At 44.4% G+C, this 23,835-nt stretch overlaps 1 protein-coding gene across 1 annotated transcript in view; it reads right to left on the bottom strand.

Annotated features, from left to right (window-relative positions):
- Positions 1–23,835, bottom strand: part of pepd (peptidase D) — a 191,503-nt gene that overhangs the window by 153,009 nt on the left and 14,659 nt on the right. Inside the window, exons 3-4 of the mRNA XM_078544698.1 lie at positions 16,420–16,547; positions 13,736–13,799 (exon numbers count right to left, since the gene is read on the bottom strand). Coding sequence (XP_078400824.1) covers positions 13,736–13,799; positions 16,420–16,547 — 192 coding nt within the window. The remainder of the gene's footprint in view (positions 1–13,735; positions 13,800–16,419; positions 16,548–23,835) is intronic.

Below are 23,835 nucleotides of genomic sequence, written 5' to 3'. Positions count from 1 at the left end.
ATTCTAACAAACCAGGAACCTGATAACAGAGCAAACCACCATGAACTCCCACCCACCACACACCCGGGAGCAATCGATATCCAACAAGGAGTTAATCCATAACAAACAAAGTAAGAGCATCACATCTCCCCTGTAGCATTGAGTATTTTGAGCATTAATACTTTGAAAAGGCAGAATCAGAATTAATACAAAATAATCCTAGATGGCGAGGGTTAATTGTGGAATAGAAGACAGTGATTTATAAAGGTGCTGAGCGTCTTATATTTGAAAACATCTTATTAGAGAAAGGCAAATCATTAAAAAGAACGTCAGAACAAAGGAACAATAAGAGGTACTGCAGTTGATGGAAATCTGAAAAAGAGGATGCTAAAAAGGCTCAGAAAGTCAGGGAGGGCCTGTAGAGAAAGGAAAGTAGTTAAAGTTTCAGGTCACTGACCTTTCAATAAAACCTAGAAATGTAACATGACTTCACTATTTCAAGCTCTTCTGTTCAGCCTCCTGCCTTTCACCCCAACATAAACATTTTCTTTTGTTCTTTTCATGGGATGTGGGCTTCGCTGGCTGGGCCAGCATTCATTGCACATCCCTAGTTGCCCTTGAGAAGGTGGTGGTGAGTTGCCTTCTTGAACCGCTGCAGTCCATGTGGTGTAGGTACGTTCACAGTGCTATTAGGGAGGGAGTTCCAGGATTTCGACCCAGCAGCAATGAAGGAATGGTGATATATTTCCAAGTCAGGATGGTGAGTGACTTGGAGGGGAACTTCCAGGTGGTGGCGTTCCCATCTATCTGCTGCCCTTGTCCTTCTAGGTGGTAGTGGTCCTGGGTTTGAAGGAGTTTTGGTGAATTCCTGCAGTGCATCTTGTAGATGGTACACACTGCTGCTACTGTGCATCAGTGGTGGAGGGAGTGAATGTTGAAGTTGGTAGATGGGGTGCCAATCAAGCGGGCTGCTTTGACCCGGGTGGTCTCGAGCTTCTTGAGTGTTATAGGAACTGCACTCATCCAGGGAAGTGGAGAGTATTCCATCAAACTCCTGACTCGTGCCTTGTAGATGGTGGACAGGCTTTGGGGAATCAGGAGGTGAGTTACACGCCACAGAATTCCCAGTCTCTGACCTGCTCTTGTAGCCACAGTACTTATATGGCTAGTCCAGTTCAGTTTCTGGTCGATAGTGGGGGATTCAGTGATGGTAATATCATTGACTGTCAAGGGGTGTTGGTTGGATTCTCTCTTGTTGGAGATGGCCAAGGCCTGGCACTTGTGTGGTGACAATATTACTTGGCACTTATCAGCTTGAGCCTGAATGTTGCCCAGGTCTTGCTGCATTTGAAAACAGACCGCTTCAGTATCTGAGGAGTCACGAATGGTGCTGAACATTGTGCAAACATCCCCACTTCTGACCTTATGTTGGAAGGAAAGTCATTGATGAAGCAGCTGAAGATGGCTGGGCCCAGGACACTACCCTGAGGAACTCCTGCAGTGATGTCCTGGAGCTGAGATGACTGACCTCCAACAACGACAACCACCTTCCTTTGTGCTAGGTATGACTCCAACCAGTGGAGAGTTTTCCCCCCCGATTCCCATTGACTCCAGTTCTGCTAGGGCTCCTTGATGCCACACTTGGTCAAATGTTGCCTTGATATCAAGGGCAGTCACTCTCACCTCATCTCTGGAGTTCAGCTCTTTTGTCCAAGTTTGGACCAAGGCTGTAATGAGGTCAGGAGTTTAGTGGCCCTGGTGGAACCCAAACTGAGGATCAGTGAGCAGGTTATTGCTGAGTAAATGCCACAAACATGATTGAGGATACCTTCAATGTGAAGACGGGACTTCCTCGCCACAAGTACTGGATAGAGGTCACTCCTACCAATACTGTCATGGACAGATGCATCTGCAGCAGGCAAATTGGTGATGACGAGGTCAAGTACGTTTCTCCCTCTTGTTGGTTCTCTCAGTACCTGCCGCAGGCCCAGGCTAGCAACTATGTCATTTAGGATTCGGCCAGCTTGGTCAGTAGTGGTGCTACCGAGCCACTCTAGGTGATGGACATTGAAGTCCCCACCCAGAGTACATTATGTGCCCTTGTCACCCTCAGTGCTTCCTCCACATGGTGTTCAACATGGAGAAGTGCTATTTCATTAGTTTTTTCTTTGGGGGGGGGGGCGAAGAGTGTGTGGCAGTATGTGGTGATCAGCAGGAGGTTTCCTTGCCCATGTTTGACCTGATGCTATGAGAGTTCATGAAGGCCAGAGTTGCTGTTGACTCCTCCCAGAGCAACTCCCTCCCGACTGTATGCCACTGTGCTGCCACCTCTGCTGGGTCTGTTCTGCTGTTGGGACAGGACATACCCAGGGATGGTGATGGTGGTGTCTGGGACATTATCTGTGAGGTATGCTTCCGTGAGGAAGACTATGTCAGGTTGTTGCTTGACTAGTCTGTGAGACAGCTCTCCCAATTTTGGCACTAGCCCCCAGATGTTAGTACGAAGGATTTTGCCAGGTCGACAGGGCTGAGTTTGCCATTGTCGTTTCCAGTTCTGAAATCGATGCTATGTGACCATTGGTTTCATTCCTTTTATGTGACTTTTTAGTGGTTTGATACAACTGAGTGGCTTACTAGGCCATTTCAGAGGGGCATTTAAGAGTCAACCACATTGCTGTGGGTCTGGAGTCAATGTAGGCCAGACCAGGCAAGGATGACAGATTTCCTTCTGTAAGTGAATTCAAGTTCACTTAACACAGAGTTCAACAACTTCAGACGCTGAGCTGTCTTCCATTTTCACTTTGTTTCCTCCAAATACCAGCCTGCAGCTTGTTCTCCATGCTTTCTGCTTTCAGACAGCACAGAGCCATATTCTGCTGTTAACACATTCTGTTATTTTGCTTTCAGACAGAAAGGGGCTGCATGAACTACTCCTGTTCCTATTTCTTGTGTTTGTGGTGTACCTGTGAAGTGCCAGGGGACATTTTTACTAAGCTAAAGGCATTTAATAAGTTACTATTGAAAAGAAATAGAATGAGCTGTCAAGTGATTCGGTGGATAAGTGGAGTTGATTGAATGGTAGAAGTGACAACAATAGCACAAGGCAAAAGGAGGCAGAGTGAGGGAAATAACAGGTCCGGAAGGCGTGTGAATGGTTAAAGCTGCATGGCAGGGGTTGCAGCATGGTCACACAGTGGCCCAGGACAGCAGACTACGTTGCAAGGCCCTAGGCCCCAGTCTCAAACAGCAGTTCACAAGAGAGTTCAGCCTGCCGAATGGTTATTTAATTTGTGGAGGAAAGGGGCAAAGGAACCAAAGCAAACACACGGTTCAATAATAAAAAGCAACACAGACATTTGTTTGTTTTTAAGAAAAAACAGTGAGGCACTGAACTTCCACTAATCCAGGGCTCATGATTTGATATTAAACTCAATTTCTCTGGAGACCTCCCCAGAATGAAGTTCTTTGATGCAGAATCACATACGTTCACTTCACTGAAGACTGTACACCATCTGTCAGTAGTGTACTATCATAAAAGGTTTAATCTGATTCTGAAACATGCCCAGTGGGTTAGAAGGCCTTGGGTTAGAAATTTGAAACTCTTACACACCTTCATGGTTCCTGGGAGTTCTAAAGCACCACATTTTAAAAATATTATAGAGACACTACGTAAATGTTTGGAAAATGCAGAAAGTTTTTGCCAACTAACAATGAGCATCATTAAGTGAGATATCATGGAAAAACATTCAACCAAATCCCTAATGCCCTCCTAGGAAGGTAATTTAGGCTACTTAACCTGTCATTTTGGTGTTGTAGAAAAATCATTACTACGATAATGTTTTTTTCAAATGTTGGGGCGGGGGAGGTGTTTTGAATGTGAAGCTTTATAAGACTGTTATCTTTCAAACCATCTCCTTTAATCAAAGGTAAAACAGAACATTCTGAATTGGGGGATGGTGTCATTTGAACTTTGCCCAGAGGCAGGTCCATGTGATTTGATTATCATTGAGACCAAGGCCCAGGTCGAAACTCAAACTCAAGTGCTAGCTTTCCCAGCTTGAGGGGCAGCCAATTTTGGTGGACATCGCCTCTCAGACTCAGAAGACCAAAAACAGCTACTGCTGTGCCAAGCAGAGGGAAAGACTGTTTCTGCGTTAACCACCAAAGCCGAATGCTGGTAAGAATGCAGTCCCTGTTTGAAGAGACAAGCTTTGTAGAGATTTAATAGCGAGAGCACAGGACAAATATGTTCCTGTAAAGACAAATGGAGGGACCAAGTCCAGAGAACCCTGGATGTCAAGGGACATGAAGGTTAGGACTAAGAACTAAAAATGAGAAGCTTATGGCAGATACCAAGGAGTATGAAAAGTGCAGAGGGGAACTTAAAAATGAAATTAGGAAAGCTAAGAGAATGCATGAGAAAGTATTGGATTTTCCTTTAATCTTTTCGCCGAAGTGGTTTTTTAAATATATAAAGAGCAAGAGAATAACTAGGGAAAGAGTAGGGCCAATTAGGGACCATAGGGGTAATCTGTGTGGACCCAGAAGACGTGGGTACAGTCCTCAATGAATAGTTTTGCGTCAGTCTTCACAATGGAAAAGGACGACGCAGATATAGACATCAGGGTGGAGGACTGTGAAATATTAGAGGAAATTAACATAGAGAGAGGAGGTACTGGTGGGTTTAGCGGCCTTAAAAGTGGATAAATCCTCAGGCCCGGATGGGATGTATCCCACGGTGTTGAGGGAGGCAAGGGAAGAGATATCAGGGGCTCTGGCAGTAATTTTCAAATCCTCTCTGGCCACAGGTGAGGTGCCAGAGAACTGGAGGACTGCTAACGTTGTCCCATTATTAAAAGAGGAAGGGATAGACCAGGAAAGTATAGGCCAGTCAGTTTAACCTTGGTGGTGAGGAAGTTACTAGAAAGAATTCTGAGGGACCGAATATATCTGCACCTGGAGAGGCAAGGATTAATCAGGGATAGTCAGCATGGATTTGTTAAGGGAAGGTCGTGTTTGACAAATTTGATCGCACTTTTTGAGGAGGTGACCAGGAGTGTTGATGAGGGTAATGCATTTGATGTCTGGTCTACCTGGACTTTAGCAAGGCTTTTGATAAGGTCCCTCATGGTAGACTGGTCAAGGAAGTAAGAGCCCATGGGATCCAAGGCAAAGTGGCACGTTGAATCCAAAATTGGCTGAGAGGCAGGAAGCAGAGGGTGATGTAGAGGGATGTTTCTGTGTCTGGAAGTCTGTTTCCAGTGGGGTTCCACAGGGCTCAGTGCTGGGGCCCTTGCTGTCTGTGGTGTACATAAATGATTTGGACATAAATGTAGGGGGTATGATCAAGAAGTTCACAGATGACATAAAAATTGATAGGGTGGGGGTGGTAAATAGTGAGGAGGATAGCCGTAAACTGCAGGAGGATATCGATGGTCTGGTCAGGTAGGGAGAGCAGTGGCAAATGGAATTCAACCCGGAAAAGTGTGAGGTAATGCACTTGGGGAGGGCTAACAAGGCAAGGATTACACTATGAATGGTCAGACAATGGATAGTACTGAAGATCAGCCGGACCTTGGTGCGCATATCCACAAATCCCTGAAGGTAGCATGGCAGGTACAGGCATAGAATACAAGAGCAGGGAGGTTATGCTGGAACTGTATAAAACACTGGTTAGGCCACAACTGGAGCACTGCATGCAGTTCAGGTCGCCACATTATAGGGAGGGAGTGATTGTACTGGAGAGGGTGCAGAGGAGATTTACCTGATAGAGGTGTATAAGATTATGAGGTGCATAAATAGGGTGGATAGGAAGGCACTTTTTCCATTAGTAGAGGGGTCAATAACCAGGGGGCATAGATTTAAGGTAAGAGGTAGAAGGCTAAGAGGGGAGTTGAGGAGAAATTTTTTCACCCAGAGGGTGGTGAGAGTCTGGAACTCACGGCCTGAAAGGGGGGTCGAGTCAGAAACTCTCGTAACATTTAAGAAGTATTCAAATATTCACTTGCATTTCCATAGCCTCCAGGGCTAGGGGCCAAGTGCTGTAAAATAGGATTAGTGTAGTCAGATCTTTGTTCACCAGCACAGATACAATGGGCCAAATGGCCTCTTTCTGTGCTGTGAACATCGATGAGATAAAGCCAAGGAGTTGCCAGAGGGTGCCTTGCTGCTGGAAGTCCATTTGTTGGAACTCAGGACGTTAAGTGAAGGGACTTTTAGAAGGAGAATGGAAGACTCACCCTAGTGTGGCAGGGGGAAGGGATCCTGTTGGAAAGTAGGAGTTTGGAACTTTATCTACAAGGTTACATACCTGCATAGCGAATAAACAGGTTTTCAGTTGTGTTAGTTAGTTAATTCAGAAAGGGACCTTTTCTGTAGGTCAGTGTATTAATTGCCTACTGTTTAGTTATGTTGATTTTAGTTTGCTTGTTACAGTAAAAATCTTAAAACATGAAATCTTGTGGTGCGACTCTCCATCCATCTCTGGGAAATTCATATCTCTATAAAAATTATCCATCTCTAGGAGGATCATAACAAATTTGACAATCCATTCCCACTCCGATCACAGCCTCCGACTCTCTTCTAACGAAGGTCATTGGATGCAAGAAGAATGGCATTTCACCTTTTGATTAGGCACTTTGCAATCAGAGTTCACTCATTTCAGATCTTAACCTCTGCCCCCATTTTTTCAGTCAGCAGATGTTCATGATTCTGCTATCCCCATCTATACCTCCTCAAGACCTATCTTTTCTTGTCCCATTACCATCTCCTTTTGTCTTGCACCATCATCCTTTTTGCAATTTAATCTCTCCTGCCAGGGCCTTGGTGAGACCACAACTGGAGTATTGTGTGCAGTTTTGGTCTCCCTGCCTAAGAAAGGATATTCTTGTCATAGAGGGAGTGCAGCGGAGGTTCACTAGGTTGAAACCAGGGATAGCAAGACTGTCGTATGAGGAGAGATTGGTTCGACTGGGCCTGTATTCACTAGAGTTTAGAAGAATGAGAGGGGATCTGATTGAAACGTATAAAATTCTAACAGGGCCGGACAGACTGGATGCAGGGAGGATGTTTCCCCTGGTTGGGGAGTCTAGAACCAGGGGCCACAGTCTCAGGATATGGGGCAGGCCAGTTAGGACTGAGATGGGGAAAAATTTCTTCACTCAGGAGGGTGGTCAACCTGTGGAATTCTCTACCACAGAAGGCTATGGAGGCCAGGTCACTGGGAGTATATTCAAGAAAGAAATTGATAAATTTTTGGATATTAGGGGCATGGAGAGAAAGCGGGAATATGGCTTTGAAATAGAGGATTGGCCATGATCATATTGAATGGCGGAGCAGGCTCGAAGGGCCAAATGGCCTACTCCTGCTCCTAGTCTCTATGTTTCCATCCTATCACAGACCTTCCTGTTTGTTCTTTCCCTTCTTCCTACATCTGTACTTGCTTAAAACCAGTTACATCTTTAAAATTTTCCACTTCTGATAAAGGATCATTGAACTGAAACATTCCTGCTGAGTGTTTCCAGCATTTTTTGTGTCTTTATTTTAGAATTTCAGTATTGTGCTGTTCTAAGGTAATTTAGGGGGTAGCTATGGCTCAGCAGGTAGTACTCTCATCTTTGAGGCAGAGGTTCAAATCTCACACTAGACCCGAGCACATAATCCAGACTGACCATCATACGGCCATTTGGTCCATCGAGTCTATGCTGGATGCCTGTACTGCAATCCAGTCAGTCCCTCCCCCACTCTATTCCCCGTAGCCCTTCAAGTTTACTTCATTCAAGTGGCCATCCAATTTCCTTTTGAAATCATTCATTATCTCTCGTGGGCAGAGAGTTCCAGGTCATTACCACGCGCTGCATAAGAAAGTTCTTCCTTACATCCCCGTTTCTCTTGCCCAAAATCTTAAATCTGTGTCCCCTTAGTCCTTGTACCATCAGCCAATGGGAACAGTTTTTCTTTGTCTACCTTATCCAAACCTGTCATCATTTTGTCCACCTCCATCAAATCTCCCCTCAATCTCCTTTGCTCCAAGGAGAACAACCCCAGCTTCTCCAACCTAACCTTGTAGTTAAAATCCCTCATCCCTGGAACCATTCTGGTAAATCTCTTCTGCCCCCTCCCAAGGACCCTCACATCCTTCCTAAAGTGTGGTGACTAGAACTGGATGAAATACTCTAGTTGGGGCCTAACGAGAGCTTTCTAAAGGTTCAGCATAACTTCCCTGCTTTTGTGCTCAATGCCTCTATTTATGAAGCCCAAGTTCCCATATGCTTTGCTAATCACTGTCAGTATATACTGTCACCTTCAAAGATCAGTGCATATGAACCCCTCAGGTCCCTCTGTCCCTACACATTCTTCAAAATTGTGCAACTATGTCTATTGCCCCTTCCTTCCCTTCTGCCAAAATGCATCACCTCACACTTGTGTTTTAAATTCCATCTGCCACTCATCTACCCATTCTGCTAGTCTAAGCCCTGTTACATTGTTTGCCACTGATCCAAGTTTGGTATCATCAGCAAATTTTGAAATTTTACTCTCTATTCCAATATCCAAGTCATGGGTATATATCAAAAAAAGCAGTGGTCCTAGCACGGACCTTTGAAGAACACAATTGTGTACCATCTTCCAGTCTGATAAACAACCATTTACCATAAATCGCTGTAATCTGTCCTTAAGCCAAATTTTTATAAAAGTGGATACTGACCCTCCTATTCTATGATGCTCAATTTTGTTAACCAGCCTTTTATGTGGTACTTTGTCAAATGCTTTCTTAAAATCTATATAGACAACATCCACCACATTCCCTTCATCAACCTTCTCTGTTACTTCATCAAAAAATTCAATTAGATTAGTCAAGCCCCATTTACCTTTTACAAATTTGTGCTGGTTCTTCTTAATTAATTCAAACCTCTCCAAGCTCCCGTTGATATTTTTCCCCTCATTATTGTCTCTAAACTCTTAACCATTACTAATGTTAAACTGACCGCCGGTAATTGCTGGGTCTGTCCTTACAGCCTTTCTTGCATAAGGGTGTCATGTTTGCTGATCCTCTGGCACGTCTCCTGTGTCTAGGGAAGATTGGATGATTATGACAAACTCTTCCATAATCTCCACCCTTACTTCCTTTTGCAACCAGGGATGCAAGCCATCCGGACCACGCAACTTATCCACCCTAGGCATAGCCAGCCTTTCCAGTACATCCTACCTATCAATTTTCACCCCATCCATTATCCTACTAATATTTTGTCAGATTTCTCTTCCTTAGTAAACAGTGGTACAAGTACTCTAAGTATTTTAGCCTCACCCTGCGCTCATAAGCATATGTCACTCTGCCCACACTCTTGGTGCTGCTGCAGTCGTTCTTTTATCCCTCACTGGTCTTGCTGTGCTCTCAGTGTAGTACATAGGCAGTGGCTGTACTGTTGGAGGAGACGTTAAATGGAGGCCCCAACTGCTTTCGCAGGTGATCCCATGGCACTATTTCAAAGAAGGACAGAGGGGTTCTCCTTGGTCTCTAGGTCAATCATTCCTCAATCAACATCACGAAAAACAGATTTTCTGAGTCATTTAATTCATTCCTGTTGGTGGGAGCTTGCTGTGTACAAATTGATTTTGTCAATTACAAGAACAACTGTAAAATACTTTATCAGCTGTAAAGTACTTGGCACATCTTATGGTTGTGAAAGGTGCTAAATAAATGCAAGGTCTTTCTGATGTGATTTTACAAACTGAAGACACAGAAACTGAGTGAAAGGTCAGCGATCAGGAACACTGCCAATTCACTAGCCATGATAAACTGGTGTCAGAAGATAGGTGCCACCCCACATGATGAAACAGTCAAACAGCTGATTTACGAGTGTGGACAAGGATATGATAAGGCAGTTTGGAAAGCAAACAGGTTATTGGAGTGTTCATTCCTAAATTATATCCAGGCTTGGTCAGATCAGACCCGAGATTTGATTATTCTGTCACAGAAGGATTTTAATAAAATGATTTTAAGTTACTCTAAAGGCAAAATGCACATAGCACAGATTCTGGAAAATGTGGATTATATTCAGACTAATCAAGAGTAAAGAGTGAATAGAGGTTTATTAAAACAACTCCAGTCCATGATGTCAGGGTCCCCCTTCCACTGGGGAGGATTGAATAGGAACCCCACCTAGAGGACAGTAAGCAATGTGATTGGCAGCTATTTCATCTCCTCCCCTTGCTCTATCCATGGCACAACCTCCAGCACCTGTCCCTCCCTCTCCCTCATGGCACCTGTCCCCCCACCCCGCCGGAACCTGTCTTCACCACCCCCGCCCCACCCATTCCGCCCCGCTTGCACATCTTCAGCCCCCCACCCACCCCACCTTACACTCATCTTCACTCCACGCCCCCCCACCCCCCCAACCTCCATCTTGCACTTGTCATGTCTCCCCACCTACCCTGCCCCCTGCACTTGTCACCTCTCCTCTTCCACCCGCTCCCCACCACCCCCCCCACCCCCACCTCTGCACTCTCTCCCCCAACTTGACTTCACTTGGAACACCCTCTCTCAACCACACTGGGGAAAACTAACGTTGACTGGGTAACTACTTTGTTGCATCCTTCACTCAATCTAAGCTTCTAGTCACTTATCATTGAAATTCTCTACCTCATTCCCACCTCTCTGCCCTCGACCTTCTGAATTAATTATTCGATCATTCTTTATCAATGACCAGAATAGTTAACTGTGTTTCTCTCTCACAGATGCTGCCAGACTGGAATATTTCCAGCATTTTCCATTTCCACTTCAAATGTTCAACATCCACAGTATTTTGTCTTTTGTATTAATTATTCACTCTTATGTTTTACTTCCCACATAATTCAGACAAAAATCAAACACCAGGTTTCCAAGTGATGAATAAAACATCAGTAACTTAGCTTCAATTGCACCTATATGAAAATCAAGATTCTTTGAATTAAGTCATCCTTACTTTGCTGCATTCTGTACAATCTGCATCAAATCCCTTTCATTTATAGTATTTTTAATGCCATACACCTGTCCTCCATCTCTTCCTCCCCTCGCCTCCCGTTAAGGCTCTGATTGCTCAAGATGCAACCAACTCAGATGGGGTGCCCGGTTCTGACCCAGCAAAGACTCGCTTCCCTGACCCACAACACTTTGATGAAATGGGTGAGCACTGTCCAGAACATCCCACAGCTGCAATGAGCTCAGCAATGAAGTGGGTGATGGGGAAAGGGAAAGAACAGAAAGATAAAGCTACACCTGCTCTCTGCCCTCCCCTATACCCCATTCTGAAAAGCCAACTTCGCAATTGATGCTCAACATTGGGATGGCGGAATATTACCGTGCTCTCTCTACCAACTCCATCCCTATCCAGGCTGGATCCTTATTCAACACCAAGTTCAGTTTCTGATCCACCACCCTCTCCCTCACAAAGACAGTCCACTACTATTCACAGAATCACAGTGCAGAAGAGGCCCTTCAGCCCATCGAGTCTGCACCGACACGTGAGAAACACCTGACCTACCTACCTAATCCCATTTACCAGCTCTTGGCCCATAGCCTTGAATGTTATGACGTGCCAAGTGCTCATCCAGGTACTTTTTAAAGGATGTGAGGCAACCTGCCTCCACCACCCTCCCAGGCAGCGCGTTCCAGACCATCACCACCCTCTGGGTAAAAAAGCTTTTCCTCACATCCCCCTTACCTTGAGCTTGTGTCCCCTCGTGACTGACCCTTCAACTAAGGGGAACAGCTGCTCCATATCCACCCTGTCCATGCCCCTCAATCTTGTACACCTCGATCAGGTCGCCCCTCAGTCTTCTCTGCTCCAATGAAAACAACCCAAGTTTATCCAACTTCTCTTCATAACTTAAATGTTTCATCCCAGGAAACATCCTGGTGAATCTCCTCTGCACCCCCTCCATTGCAATCACATCCTTCCTGTAATGTGGCGACCAGAACTGCACACAGTACTCCAGCTGTGGCCTCACCAAGGTTCTACACAACTCCAACATGACCTCCCTACCTTTGTAATCTATGCCTCGATTGATAAAGGCAAGTGTCCCATATGCCTTTTTCACCACCCCACTAACATGCCCCTCCGCCTTCAGAGATCTATGGACACTCACGCCAAGGTCCCTTTGTTCCTCAGAACTTCCTAGTGTCATGCCGTTCATTGAATATTTCCTTGTCAAGTTTCTCCTTCCAAAGTGTATCACCTCTCACTTTTCAGGGTTAAATTCCATCTGCCACTTATCTGCCCATTTGACCATCCCATCTGTATCTTCCTGTAGCCCAAGACACTCAACCTCACTGTTAACCACCCGGCCAATCTGTGTGTCATCCGCAAGCTTACTAATCCTACCCCCCACATAGTCATCTATGTCGTTTACATAAATGACAAATAATAGGGGACCCAGCACAGATCCCTGTGGTACGCCACTGGACACTGGCTTCCAGTCACTAAAGCAGTCTTCTGTCATCACCCTCTGTCTCCTACAACTAAGCCAATTTTGAATCCACCTTATCAAATTACCCTGTATCCCATGTGCATTTGCCTTCTTTATAAGTCTCCCATGTGGAATCTTGTCAAAGGCTTTGCTGAAATCCATATAAACTACATCAACTGCACTACCCTCATCTACACACCTGGTCACCTCCTCAAAAAATCCAATCAAATTTGTTAGGCATGACCTCCCTCTGACAAAGCCATGCTGACTATCCCTGATCAAACCTTGCCTCTCCAAGTGGAGATAGATTTTCTCCTTCAGAATTTTCTCCAATAGTTTCCATACCACTGACATGAGACTCACTGGTCTGTAGTTCCCTGGCTTATCTCTACAACCCTTCTTAAATAGCGGAACCACATTAGCTGTTCCCCAGTCCTCTGGCACCTCCCCCGTGGCCAGAGAGGAATTAAAATTTGGGTCAGAGCCCCTGTGATCTCCTCCCTTGCCTCCCTCAGCAGCCTGGGACACAAATCATCTGGACCTGGAGATTTGTCCACTTTTAAGCCTGCCAACACCTCCAATACCTTGTCACTCCCCATATCAATTTGCTCAATTCGCAGTCTCTCTCCCTGAGTTCGATACCTTCATCCTCATTCTCTTGGGTGAAGACGGATGTGAAGTATTCGTTCAACACTCTACCGATGTCCTCTGGCTCCACCCATAGATTGCCCCCTTGGTCCCTTATAGGCCCTATTCTTTCCCTGGTTATCCTCTTCCCATTGATATACTTATAGAATATCTTGGGATTTTCCCTACTTTTACCAGCCAGAGCTTTCTCATATCCCCTCTTTGCTCTCTGAACTGCTTTCTTAAGTTCCACCCTGCACTTTCTGTACTCCACTAATGCCTCTGCTGATTTGCTCCCCTTGTACCTGCTAAAAGCCTCTCTGTTCCTGTAACATCCTCTGTCGCTGTGCTCCTCCCCAGTACACCCACCGCTGAAACCCTCATCCAAACTCAACCATTCCAATATCGCCCAGCCTCCACTCTGTAAACTTCAGTTCTGCTGAACCTCTAACTCACACCAAGTCCCATTCAATTGTCACCACTGTGCTCACTGGCCTATAGTGATTCCAGTCTCCTTAGTGCCACAGGCAGCCTCATTCCTGTGATTCAGTCTCTCCATGGCCTCACCCTTTGTGTTAAGGCTAATCTCCTACAACTCCCCTCCCCACCTCTAACTCAGGCTTTTCTCCTTCTCCCTGAACAGAAAGCTCAAAAGCTTTTGGCACCATTAGACAGACAGACTTACATCAGGAGCGTAGTGAACTTCATCCAAAGCATATTTCTTTTTGAAGTAGTCACGGGGTTGAATCCTTAGAGAAAGAGAGAGAGAGAGAGAAGATTGAGTAGCAGCATCTGTTTTCTGCCCTCCTGCCTGGTTCCTCTATTCCCAAACAGTTGCTCCTTGGAGCTGATAATGTTGGGTCAAGTTCCAATTTGCTGTTTCTCAATGGGCACTGGTCCAGCTATTGCAGAAGAGGGGGCAGCAGATTGTTGTCACCCCTTCCTCATTTAGAGCCTAGCTGGAAGACTGTTTTCCTGGAGTATTACCATTCAGCCACAGGCAGTTATAGGTGGAGATCCCCAGCTGCTCCTGTGTTTGTGCAGCTCTGTCTCTCAATTCCAAATTCTCCACTCTATTTCTCAGATGTTGCATTATAAAATTTCCCAAAAGCCACCAGGTTTTCTTCTAATCTGTGTAAAGGGCACCTTTATTAAAATAAAGTCTTTTTTAAAAAAAAGTCAAAGATTGGTCTTAATTAAGAATATCCTTACATAGAGTTTTTATTTATTAATGAGGAAATGACACTGGCCAACTATTTTGACAGGTATTGTATTACTTGAGGATTTTGATAGAATAAATAAGGAGAAAGTGTTTCCACAGGCAAGCAGGATCACACATTTAAAGTAGGCGCCGGGGGCGGGGGGGGGGGGGGGGGAAAGAGGAGGATTTCTATATTTTTTAAACCCAAGTTATGATGATCTGGAACTCACTGCCTGAAAAGGGCGGTGGGAAGCAGATTCAATAGTAACTTCCAAGAGGAAATTGCTACTGGAAAAAGCTATGGAGAGAGAGCACGGGGAGTGGGACTAATTGGATAGCTCTTTCATAGAGCTGGCACAGGCACAACGGGCCAAATGGCCTCTTCCTGTGTTGTACGATTCGATTCTTGGGTCATGTCCAAGTCCTTGGGAGAAACTGTAACTGGTCCCTGGTGTTTATCTTGTAAACAACCATGACTGTAACTTGCTGTGATGTAAAGAGACATCATTGACACAGCCTAAATTACAACTTCACCCTTCATTGGAGTCAAAAAAATATAAATAATCCCAGAGTCAACTGCAGAGAAAGAAAAAAAATCATAATTTTTACCAAATTGAGAGGATAGCATCTTCTAATTGTTTCATTGCACGGAGAACAATGGTGCAACCTAAAGGCAGCCATTTAATCAATACATTAATTAGCACTACAAATAATTGCAATCAAACGAGAGAGCAGCAGCTGCAGTATTAATTACAGAGGGAGATAGTACAAAGCAGATGAATAATTACTCCCACTTTCAATCTGGTCCCAAAGCCAAGAGTAAATAATGACTTCCATCAATTAGTGTATTTGGCAAATTAGAGTAACAAATCCTAATCCCAAATTGTCCATCCTCAAAATCCACACAAGAAATCACAAGTACTGATCAGCAAATAAATTCACTCAATGGAACTATTGGAGAAAGTGTCTCCAATTTTTTCTCCTGAAGCCGCAGACTCTTGGTGAACAAGTGCCTCCAGCACCCCAACCGTGCGACTATCCTAGAGTGTTTCAGAAAGCTCTTTGACTGCAGAGGGCGTGACAGCTAGGCCCAAAACTGTACTAATTCAGCAACACATGCAGACATTTACAAGAAGGGGCTCGGAGATATGGAAAAGCAGGCTCTTGCTCATTCCCTCCACCTCATCAAGACCATCAAGCCAAGGAGCAGCTCCCCTGCTGCTGCACTGATAACCATCCAACACAGCACAGGCCTCAGATTCGAAGCTGGACTCTCCTATACTGTGCTGCTCATTAGCAGGATGTGGTGTCCCAGGGATGCCTCAACTATTCTCCCCACTTATTAATGGCTTAATGATGGAATGGGAAACCACATATCCAAATCTGCAACTGACACAAAAACAACATTGTAAGCTGTGTAGATGGAAACATTACATTAGCGACATTGATAGATCAAATGGGTCAAGCTGCAGCAAAAGGGCTGTAATGTAGGAAAGTGAGAGGTCATCCACTTTGGGCCTAAAAACGAAAGAAAAGGGCACTTTCTAAATGGTGAAAAGCTGGAAACAGTGAAGGTCAAAAGAGATTTGGGGGTCCTTGTACACAGATCATTAAAATGTCATGAACAGGTACAGAAAATAATCAGGAAGACGAATGAAATGCTGGTCTTTACTAATCTAGAGGATTAGAATACAAGGAGGCAGCAGTCATGCTTCAGTTATACAAAGCCCTGGTTAAACCATACCTGGAGGACTGAGAGCAGTACTGGGCACTGCACCTTAGGAAAGGCATACTGCACTTGGAGGGCCAAAGGAGGAGAGATTACACCAACTACGATTGTATTCCCTAAAATTTAGAAGTTTAAGAGGTGATTTGATTGAAATAAAAGGGAAGAAATTCCAGAGCTTAGGATCCTGGCAGTTGAAGGCATGTCCCCCAATGTGGAGTGATTAAAATCGGGGTTGCACAATCGGGGGGAATGCAGAGATTAGAGAGATCTGGGGCGGGGGTGGGGGGTGCAAGGCCTGGAGAGATTGAAACACAAGGATGAGAATTTTAAATGGAAGCATTGCCAGACTGGGTGCCAATGTAGGTCAGCAGCAGGGGTGAGCTAAAGCAGCAATTACAAGAGAGGTTCAGAAAATCACAGGAGATAGAAAGTGCCTTACGTCCCCATCCACACGGCGTAACTCTCTGGGAGTTTGGGCACAAACAGCAGTGACTTGCCAGTAGCGACTTCCACAGCACCATAGCAGTCTCCCTCGGTCACTCCAAACATCCAGTGGAAGTAAGATTCCTGCAACAAGGAACAAGCTTACTGTTTTGAACATATGCTATCCAATTAAATCCACTCCCCTGCTCCTTCTCCATCGCCCTGCAAATTTTGCACCTTCAAGTATTTATCCAAATCCCCTTTGAGTGCTCCTATCGAATCTGCTTCCACTGCCATTTCAGTCAGCACATTCCAGATCAGAACAACTCACTGCATAAAAAAAATTCTCATCTCCCCTCATCCCAGGCACCAACCAGGGAAATTCAGCAAACCGCGGTCAAACTAAGTGACTGTCACAGCTACCTTGTTACTTGCTGGAATGTGTAGATGTATGGATAATTATATAATGTAAGTCACTAATTACCAGCTCCTTTCTTACTGCGTATGCATCAGTTGTATGGGAGGTCACCATGGGCAGCCCCTTACACCATAATGCTCACAGACAGCCCCAATTCTGCACTCTCCTCCGCTGAGCTGAGATCCCATCCCATCACTCCAGCTACCCACCACAAACTCCAGCCTCCTCTCCAATAGTTTGTAACAAGTTGCTTGTAGACAGTTACACACTAACTGAAGGGCTATTACAGCTGCGTGCTTTAGTGGGTCTGTATCAAGCAATAAGGATAACCAGCGGACAGTGAAAGCCCCCAGACTCTCTCAGGACTGAGAAGGAACAAAGGTGACCTACTTCTTAGAATGCAAGCCACATAAGAAATAGGAGCAGGAGTAGACTATTCGGCCCATCGAGCCTGCTCCGCCAGTCAATACAATCGTGGCTGATCTTGGGCTTCAACTCCATATTCCTGCCCATTCCCCATATCCCTTAATTCCCTGAGACCCCAAAAATCTGTGTAGCCCAACTTAAATGTATTCAACGATGGAGCATCCACAACCCTCTGAGATGGAGAACACCAAAGGTTCACAGTCCTTTGAGTGAAGTAATTTCTCCTCATCTCAGTCCTAGATGATCGGCCCCTTATCCTGAGACTGTGCCCCCGTGTTTTAGATTCCCCCGACCAGCGGAAACAATCTCTCAGCATCAACCCTGTCAAAACCCTTTAGAATTTTGTAGGTTTCAATGAGATCGCCTCTCATTCTTCTAAACTCCAGGGAATATCAGCCCAACTTATTCAGCCTCTCATCATAAGACAACCCCCTCATCCCAGGGACCAATCTAGTGAATCTTCACTGTACCACCTCCAATACAAGTATATCCTTTCTTAAATGTGGAGATCAAAACTGCACACAGAATTCCAGATGTGGTCTCACCAAAACCCTGTACAATTGTAGCAAGACTCCTTTATTCCTGTACTCCAATCCCCTTACAATAAAGGCCAACATGCCATTTGCCTTCCGAATTGCTTGCCGCACCTGCATGCTAACTTTGCGTTCCTTGTACAAGCACACCCAAGTCTCTTTGAACATCAACACTTACAAGTCTCTCACCTTTTAAAAAATATTCTGCTTTTCTATTCTTAACACCAAAGTGAATAACTTCTCTGAAGAAGGGTCATACAGTCTCGAAACATTAACTCTGTTTCTCTTTCCACAGATGCTGAGCAGGTCTACTGCTGAGATTTTCCAGCATTTTCTGTTTTTGTTTGAATAACTTCACACTTCCCTACATTATACTCCATCTGCCATCTTGTTGCCCACTCACTTAACCTGTCTATATCTCTTTGCTGCCTCTGTGTCCTCCCCACAGCTTACCTTCCCACCTAGCTTGGTATCATCAGCAAACTTAGATACATTACTCTCTGTCTCTTCATCTAAGCCATTAAGGAGGTTGACTGAAGTTAGGAATTCTGAAGACATAGGTTGATAGGTTTTCAGGTACTGAGGGATATGGGGAGGTGGAGAAGAGGTAGATCAGCCTTATTTAATGAAAAGGCCTACTCAAGCTCCTATCTCTTCACAGAATTTTAATGGCACAGAAGGAGGCCATTCGGCCCATCGTGTCTGTACCGGCTCTCCAAATGAGCATCATGACCTAGTGTCATTGCCCTGACTTTTCCCCAAATCCCTGCACATTATTTAATTAATCATCTAATGCCCTCTTGAATGCCTCGATTGAACCTGCCTCCACCACACTTCCAGACAATGCATTCCAGACCTGAAGCACTTGTTGTGTGAAAAAGTTTTTTCTCATGTCACACTTGCTTCTTTTGCAAATCAGTTTAAATCTGTGCCCTCTCATTCTTGATCCTTTTACGAGCAGGAACAGCTTCTCCCTATCTACTCTGTCCAACTGCCTCATGATTTTGAAAACTTCTATCAAGTCTCCTCTCAGCCTTCTCCTCTCCAAGGAAAACAGTCCCAACTTCTTCAACCTTACCTCATAGCTGAAGTTTCTCATCCCTGGGACCATTCTTGTAAACCTCTTCTGCACTCTCTCCAATGTTTTCACATCCTTCCTACAATATGGTGCCCTGAACTGTGCACAATATTCCAGCTGAGGTCTAACACGTGTCTTATATAAATTCGGCATAACCTCCCTGCTCTTGTGCTCTATGCCCCTATTAATAAAGCCCAGGATATTTAATGCTTTATTAACTGCTTTCTCCACCTGTCCTGCCACCTTCAATGATCTATGCACATGTACACCCAAATCTTTCTGCTCCTGCACCCACTTCAAAATTCCACCCCTTATTCTATATTGCCTGTCCATGTTCTTCCTACCAAAATGCATCACCTCACACTTCTCCACATTGAACTTCATCTGCCACCTATCTGCCCACTCCACCAATGTGTCAATGTCCTTTTGAAGTTCCACACCATCCCCCTCACAGTTCACAACGCTCCCAAGCTTCGTATCATCCACAAACTTTGAAATTGTCCTGTCCCCTGCACAATACACACATTACCCACATCGACCTTTTCTGTTACCTCTTCAAAAAACTCCAGCAAGTTAGTTAAACACGATTTCCCCTTTAAAAATCCATGCTGGCTCTTCCTTATCAACCCATATTTTTCCATGTGACTACTAATTCTATCCCAAATAATTGTTGCTAGAATCTTGCCCACCATTGAAGTTAAACTGACTGGTCTGTAATTGCTGGGCTTATCCTTACAACCTTTTTTGAACAAGGGCATAATATTTGCAGTTCTCCAGTCCCCTGGCACCACCCGATTCTAAGGAAGACTGAAAGATTATGGCCGGTGCCCCTGAAATTTCTACTCTCACATCCTTCAATATCCTTGAATGCATCTCATCTGGTCCCGGTTCCCTGTCAACTTAATGTACCGACAGTCTATTCAACACTTCCTCCTTATCAATTTTGAGCCCTTCTGGCGACAGAGTTTCCTTGTCTGTTATAATTTTACATTCACCTGAGAGAGCAGACACGACCTTGGGTTAACATCCACCATCTACTGACTCAGAGTTAAGTGTTACCAACAGAGCCAAACTGGCACACTCATTATGGCAAGGAGGTGGCAAGAGAGAGGATAATACACAGTAAAATTCTTATGCCCTAACATCTCACCTAAGCCATGGTGGTGAAGCCTCCTATTGTGCACAACAAGCAAAACACAGATATACCGAGTCATTTGCTCCGATCAGAGCAGTTAGTATTAGCTGCCCAACAGAAGTAATGAACACTAGGTAACTGTTGACAGTAACTAATTGCAGAATACACAGCCAGGTTACCCTGCTCTGTGACATAGCTTTATAACAATGCTTGATTTAATTACTTGCACTATCCCAAACAGAAGGGAATGAGACTCAACCTTTTCTAACTCTTATTAGATCGGACTGTACCATCCAGCAAACACAAGGCTGCCACATTTCATTCCTTGTATTTAACAGATAGATTTGTTCCGAATACCTTAAACAAATCACTTCTAAAGATCTTTACGCGAACGTAGCCCTTAATACACGATTGGATGAGTTGCAATGTTCCTTTTATCTATTAGCAGTATTGCTGTCGGTACTGTATTGTACAGTTCTGACAGCTGCAATGAATCCCAACAGCACCAAGCAATGTTTAACCTCAGTGTCTGAAGTGATAAAGAAAAGAATAATTCGCTGTTCAACATGGGATTGATTTCCTGTTAACTGTGATAGATTTTTTATATATATATATATATATTTATTATATATTGAGTTATACTGCTAGTGTTCAAAATGGGAAGAATGAGGTTAACATTTCTAAGATTAAGGGGTAAGCTACCCTCAATCAGGAACATCCTGCACCTTTGAGAGAGGTTTAGCTTCATATCTGGAAGTCTTGGAAACTACAGAATTTAAATGGCTGTATATAATGACACTACAGGACCAAGGCAGAAAGGAGGAGATTAGGGACTTGTCCTGTTAATCATGTCTGGAGAGCACATTGCTGTAAATGACTTGGACTGGTTTTACTGGGATAATTATATTTTATAACTATCCTCCACACACTGCATTTTGCAGGAGAAATAATGCTGCTTTTATTGGGAGACATTGCCGTAGTTTCAATCACGAGTTCTGTTTCCTGTCAATCATAGCAACTCAATCTTTTATTCAGCAGAGACTAATTTGTTTGTCGTCAGTTCTGCCATTAGTCCCTCCTGGCCTCCAACTGATTGACATGAGTCTGGCAGCCAATACTCAGCTTGGAACTTCAAATCCCCCTTTCCATCTACTCTCATTTGCCTCAATTTGATGATTGTAACGGATCTCAGGGTTCCAATTTATTGATCCAACAAGGCAACAGAATAAAAAACTACTCTCTTTAAACCTCTTGGCCCACAACATTCGAACAGGAGAAAGCAATGAGTAATGATGAACAAAGCCGTGCAGTCTGACCCGGGTGCCAGACATAATCCCACAGGCCATACTACAATCGTCCTGCCTATGAATTCAGGATTACACCAAATGTAATCAGAGGTGGGTGATTCATAAAACACAGAGACAGAGCACCATTCCTCTTTGGAACATACAAGTCTAACCCACAACACAATGACAGTTGCTCCACATTGATGATGCACAAGGTAAAGCAGCTTTCCACATTTGGTTAACCAGAGAGTCTCCTTACTTAAGGAGGTACATACATGTATTGGAGGCAGTTCAGAGAAGGTTCACTAGGTGGATTCCTGGGACAACAGTGACTGAGTAATAAGAAGCAGACGTTAATGGTCAATGGATATTTTTCGGGCTGGAGGAAGGTTTGTAGTGGAGTTCCCCAGGGGTGGGTATTGGGACCCTTGCTTTTCCTGATATATATTAATGATCTAGATCTTGGTGTGCAAGGGACAATTTCAAAGTGTGCAGATGATACAAAACTTGGAAGTATTGTAAACTGTAACGAGGACAGTGTAGAACTTCAAAAGGGCATAGACGAGTTGGTGGAATGGGCAGATAAGTGGCAGATGAAGTTCAATGCGGAGAAGTGTGAGGTGATGCATTTTGGTAGGAAGAACTTGGAGAGACAATATAAAATAAGAGGAACAATTCTTAAGGGGCTGCTGGGGCAGAGGGACCTGGGTGTGTATATGTGCTTAGATCATTGAGGGTGGCAGGACAGGTGGAAAGAGCAGTTAATATAGCATACAGTATCCAGGGCTTTATTAATAGGGGCATAGAGTACAAGAGCAAGGAGGTTGTGCTGAATTTGAATAGGGCACTAGTTAGACCTCAGCTTGAGTACTGTGTACAGTTCTGGGCACCACACTATAGGAAGGATGTGAACGCATTGGAGACAGTGCAGAAGAGGTTTACAAGAATGGTTCCAGGGATGAGAAAGTCCAGTTATAAAGCTAGATTGGAGAGGTTGGGGCTGTTCTGCTTGGAGAGGAAAAGGCTAAGAGGAGATTTGATAGAGGTGTTCAAAATCATGAGGGGGCTGGACAGAGTAGATAGGGAGAAACTGTCCCCGCTCATAAAAGTATCAAGAACGAGAGAGCACAGATTTAAAGTGATTTGCAAAAGAAGCAAATGTGACATGAAAAAAAATGTTTTCACACAGCGAGTGGTTCGGGTCTGGAATGCACTGTCTGGAAGTGTGGCGGAGGCAGGTTCAATTGAGGCATTCAAGAGGGAATTAGATGCTTACATGAATAAAAACAATGTACAAGGGTATGGGGAAAAGGCAGGAGAATGACACTAAGTCATAATGCTCATTTAGAGAGCCAGGGCAGACATGATGGGCCGAATGACCTCCTTCTGCACTATAACAATTCTATGATTCTGTGATATGAGGAGTTTGTCTTATCAGGAAAGGTTGAGCAGGTTGGGCATGTACTCACTGAAGTTTGGAACAATGAGCGGTAATCCTATTGAAACATACAAGATTTGGAGAGGGCTTGACAGGATTGATGATTGATGCTGACAGGATGTTTGCTTCGTGGAGGAATCTAGAACTAGGGGTACAGTTTAAAAATAAAGGGTCTCCCATTCAAGACAGCAATCAGGAGAAATTTCTTCTCTCAGTAGGTTGCTAGTGTTTGGAATTCACTTCTCTAGCAAGCAGTGGAGGCTGGTTCATTGAATATATTAAAGGTCAAGTTAGACAGATTTTTGATTGTCAAGGGAATCAAGGGTCATGGTGGGCAGGCAATAAAGTGGAATTAAGGCCATAATCAGATCAGGCATGATCTTATTGAATGGCAGAGCAAGCTCAAATGACCTACTCCTGCTCTTATTTCTTATCTTCTTATGGAGATAGCCTTGGTTAGCAGCCTGCCATTTGGCTCATCATGGGCAGTTCCCAGCTAGCGTTATACAGTGCAATGCACTGGACATTCAGCAAGGGTTTTGATTGAGCAAATAGGGAGAAGTTATTTCCTCTGGCTTGTGGATCAGTAACCAAAGGTCATAGATTTAAAGTAATTGGTAAAGAATTTGGAGAGAACCAAGGAGAAATTTCTTCCTGCAGGTGGTTGTGCTCTGAAACACACTGCCTGAAAAGATGGTGAAATCAAATTCCCTAGGAACTTTCAAAAGCCAATTGGATACATCTGCAGGGTTATGGGCAAAAATAACTGGCAAGTGGGACTAATTGAACAACTCGTCCAAAGAGCCAACACAGACACAACAGGCAGAATGGCCTCCTTCTATGTTATAAGATCCTATAGAAGTCTCTCCTGATAACTGTCCGGTCAACCCTTGCTCTTATGCCCACATGTCCGTCCTTGGCCTGCTGCAATGTTCCAATGATGCCCAACGCAAACTGGAGGAACAGCACCTCATCTTCCGATTAGGCACTTTACAGCTTTCCAGGCTTAACATTGAGTTCAATAACTTCAGACCAAGAACTCTCTCCTCCATCTTGACTACTTCTTTAATTCCAATTTTTTTTCCCCCCCAACCCCAATTCCCACCCCCCCACAGGTC

This window comes from Cetorhinus maximus, chromosome 6, assembly GCF_964194155.1.
Source record: "Cetorhinus maximus chromosome 6, sCetMax3.hap1.1, whole genome shotgun sequence".
In the NCBI taxonomy this organism is placed as follows: Eukaryota; Metazoa; Chordata; class Chondrichthyes; order Lamniformes; family Cetorhinidae; genus Cetorhinus; species Cetorhinus maximus.
Note: the sequence above shows the minus strand (reverse complement) of the source record. Positions and strands in the feature narration are given on the sequence as shown.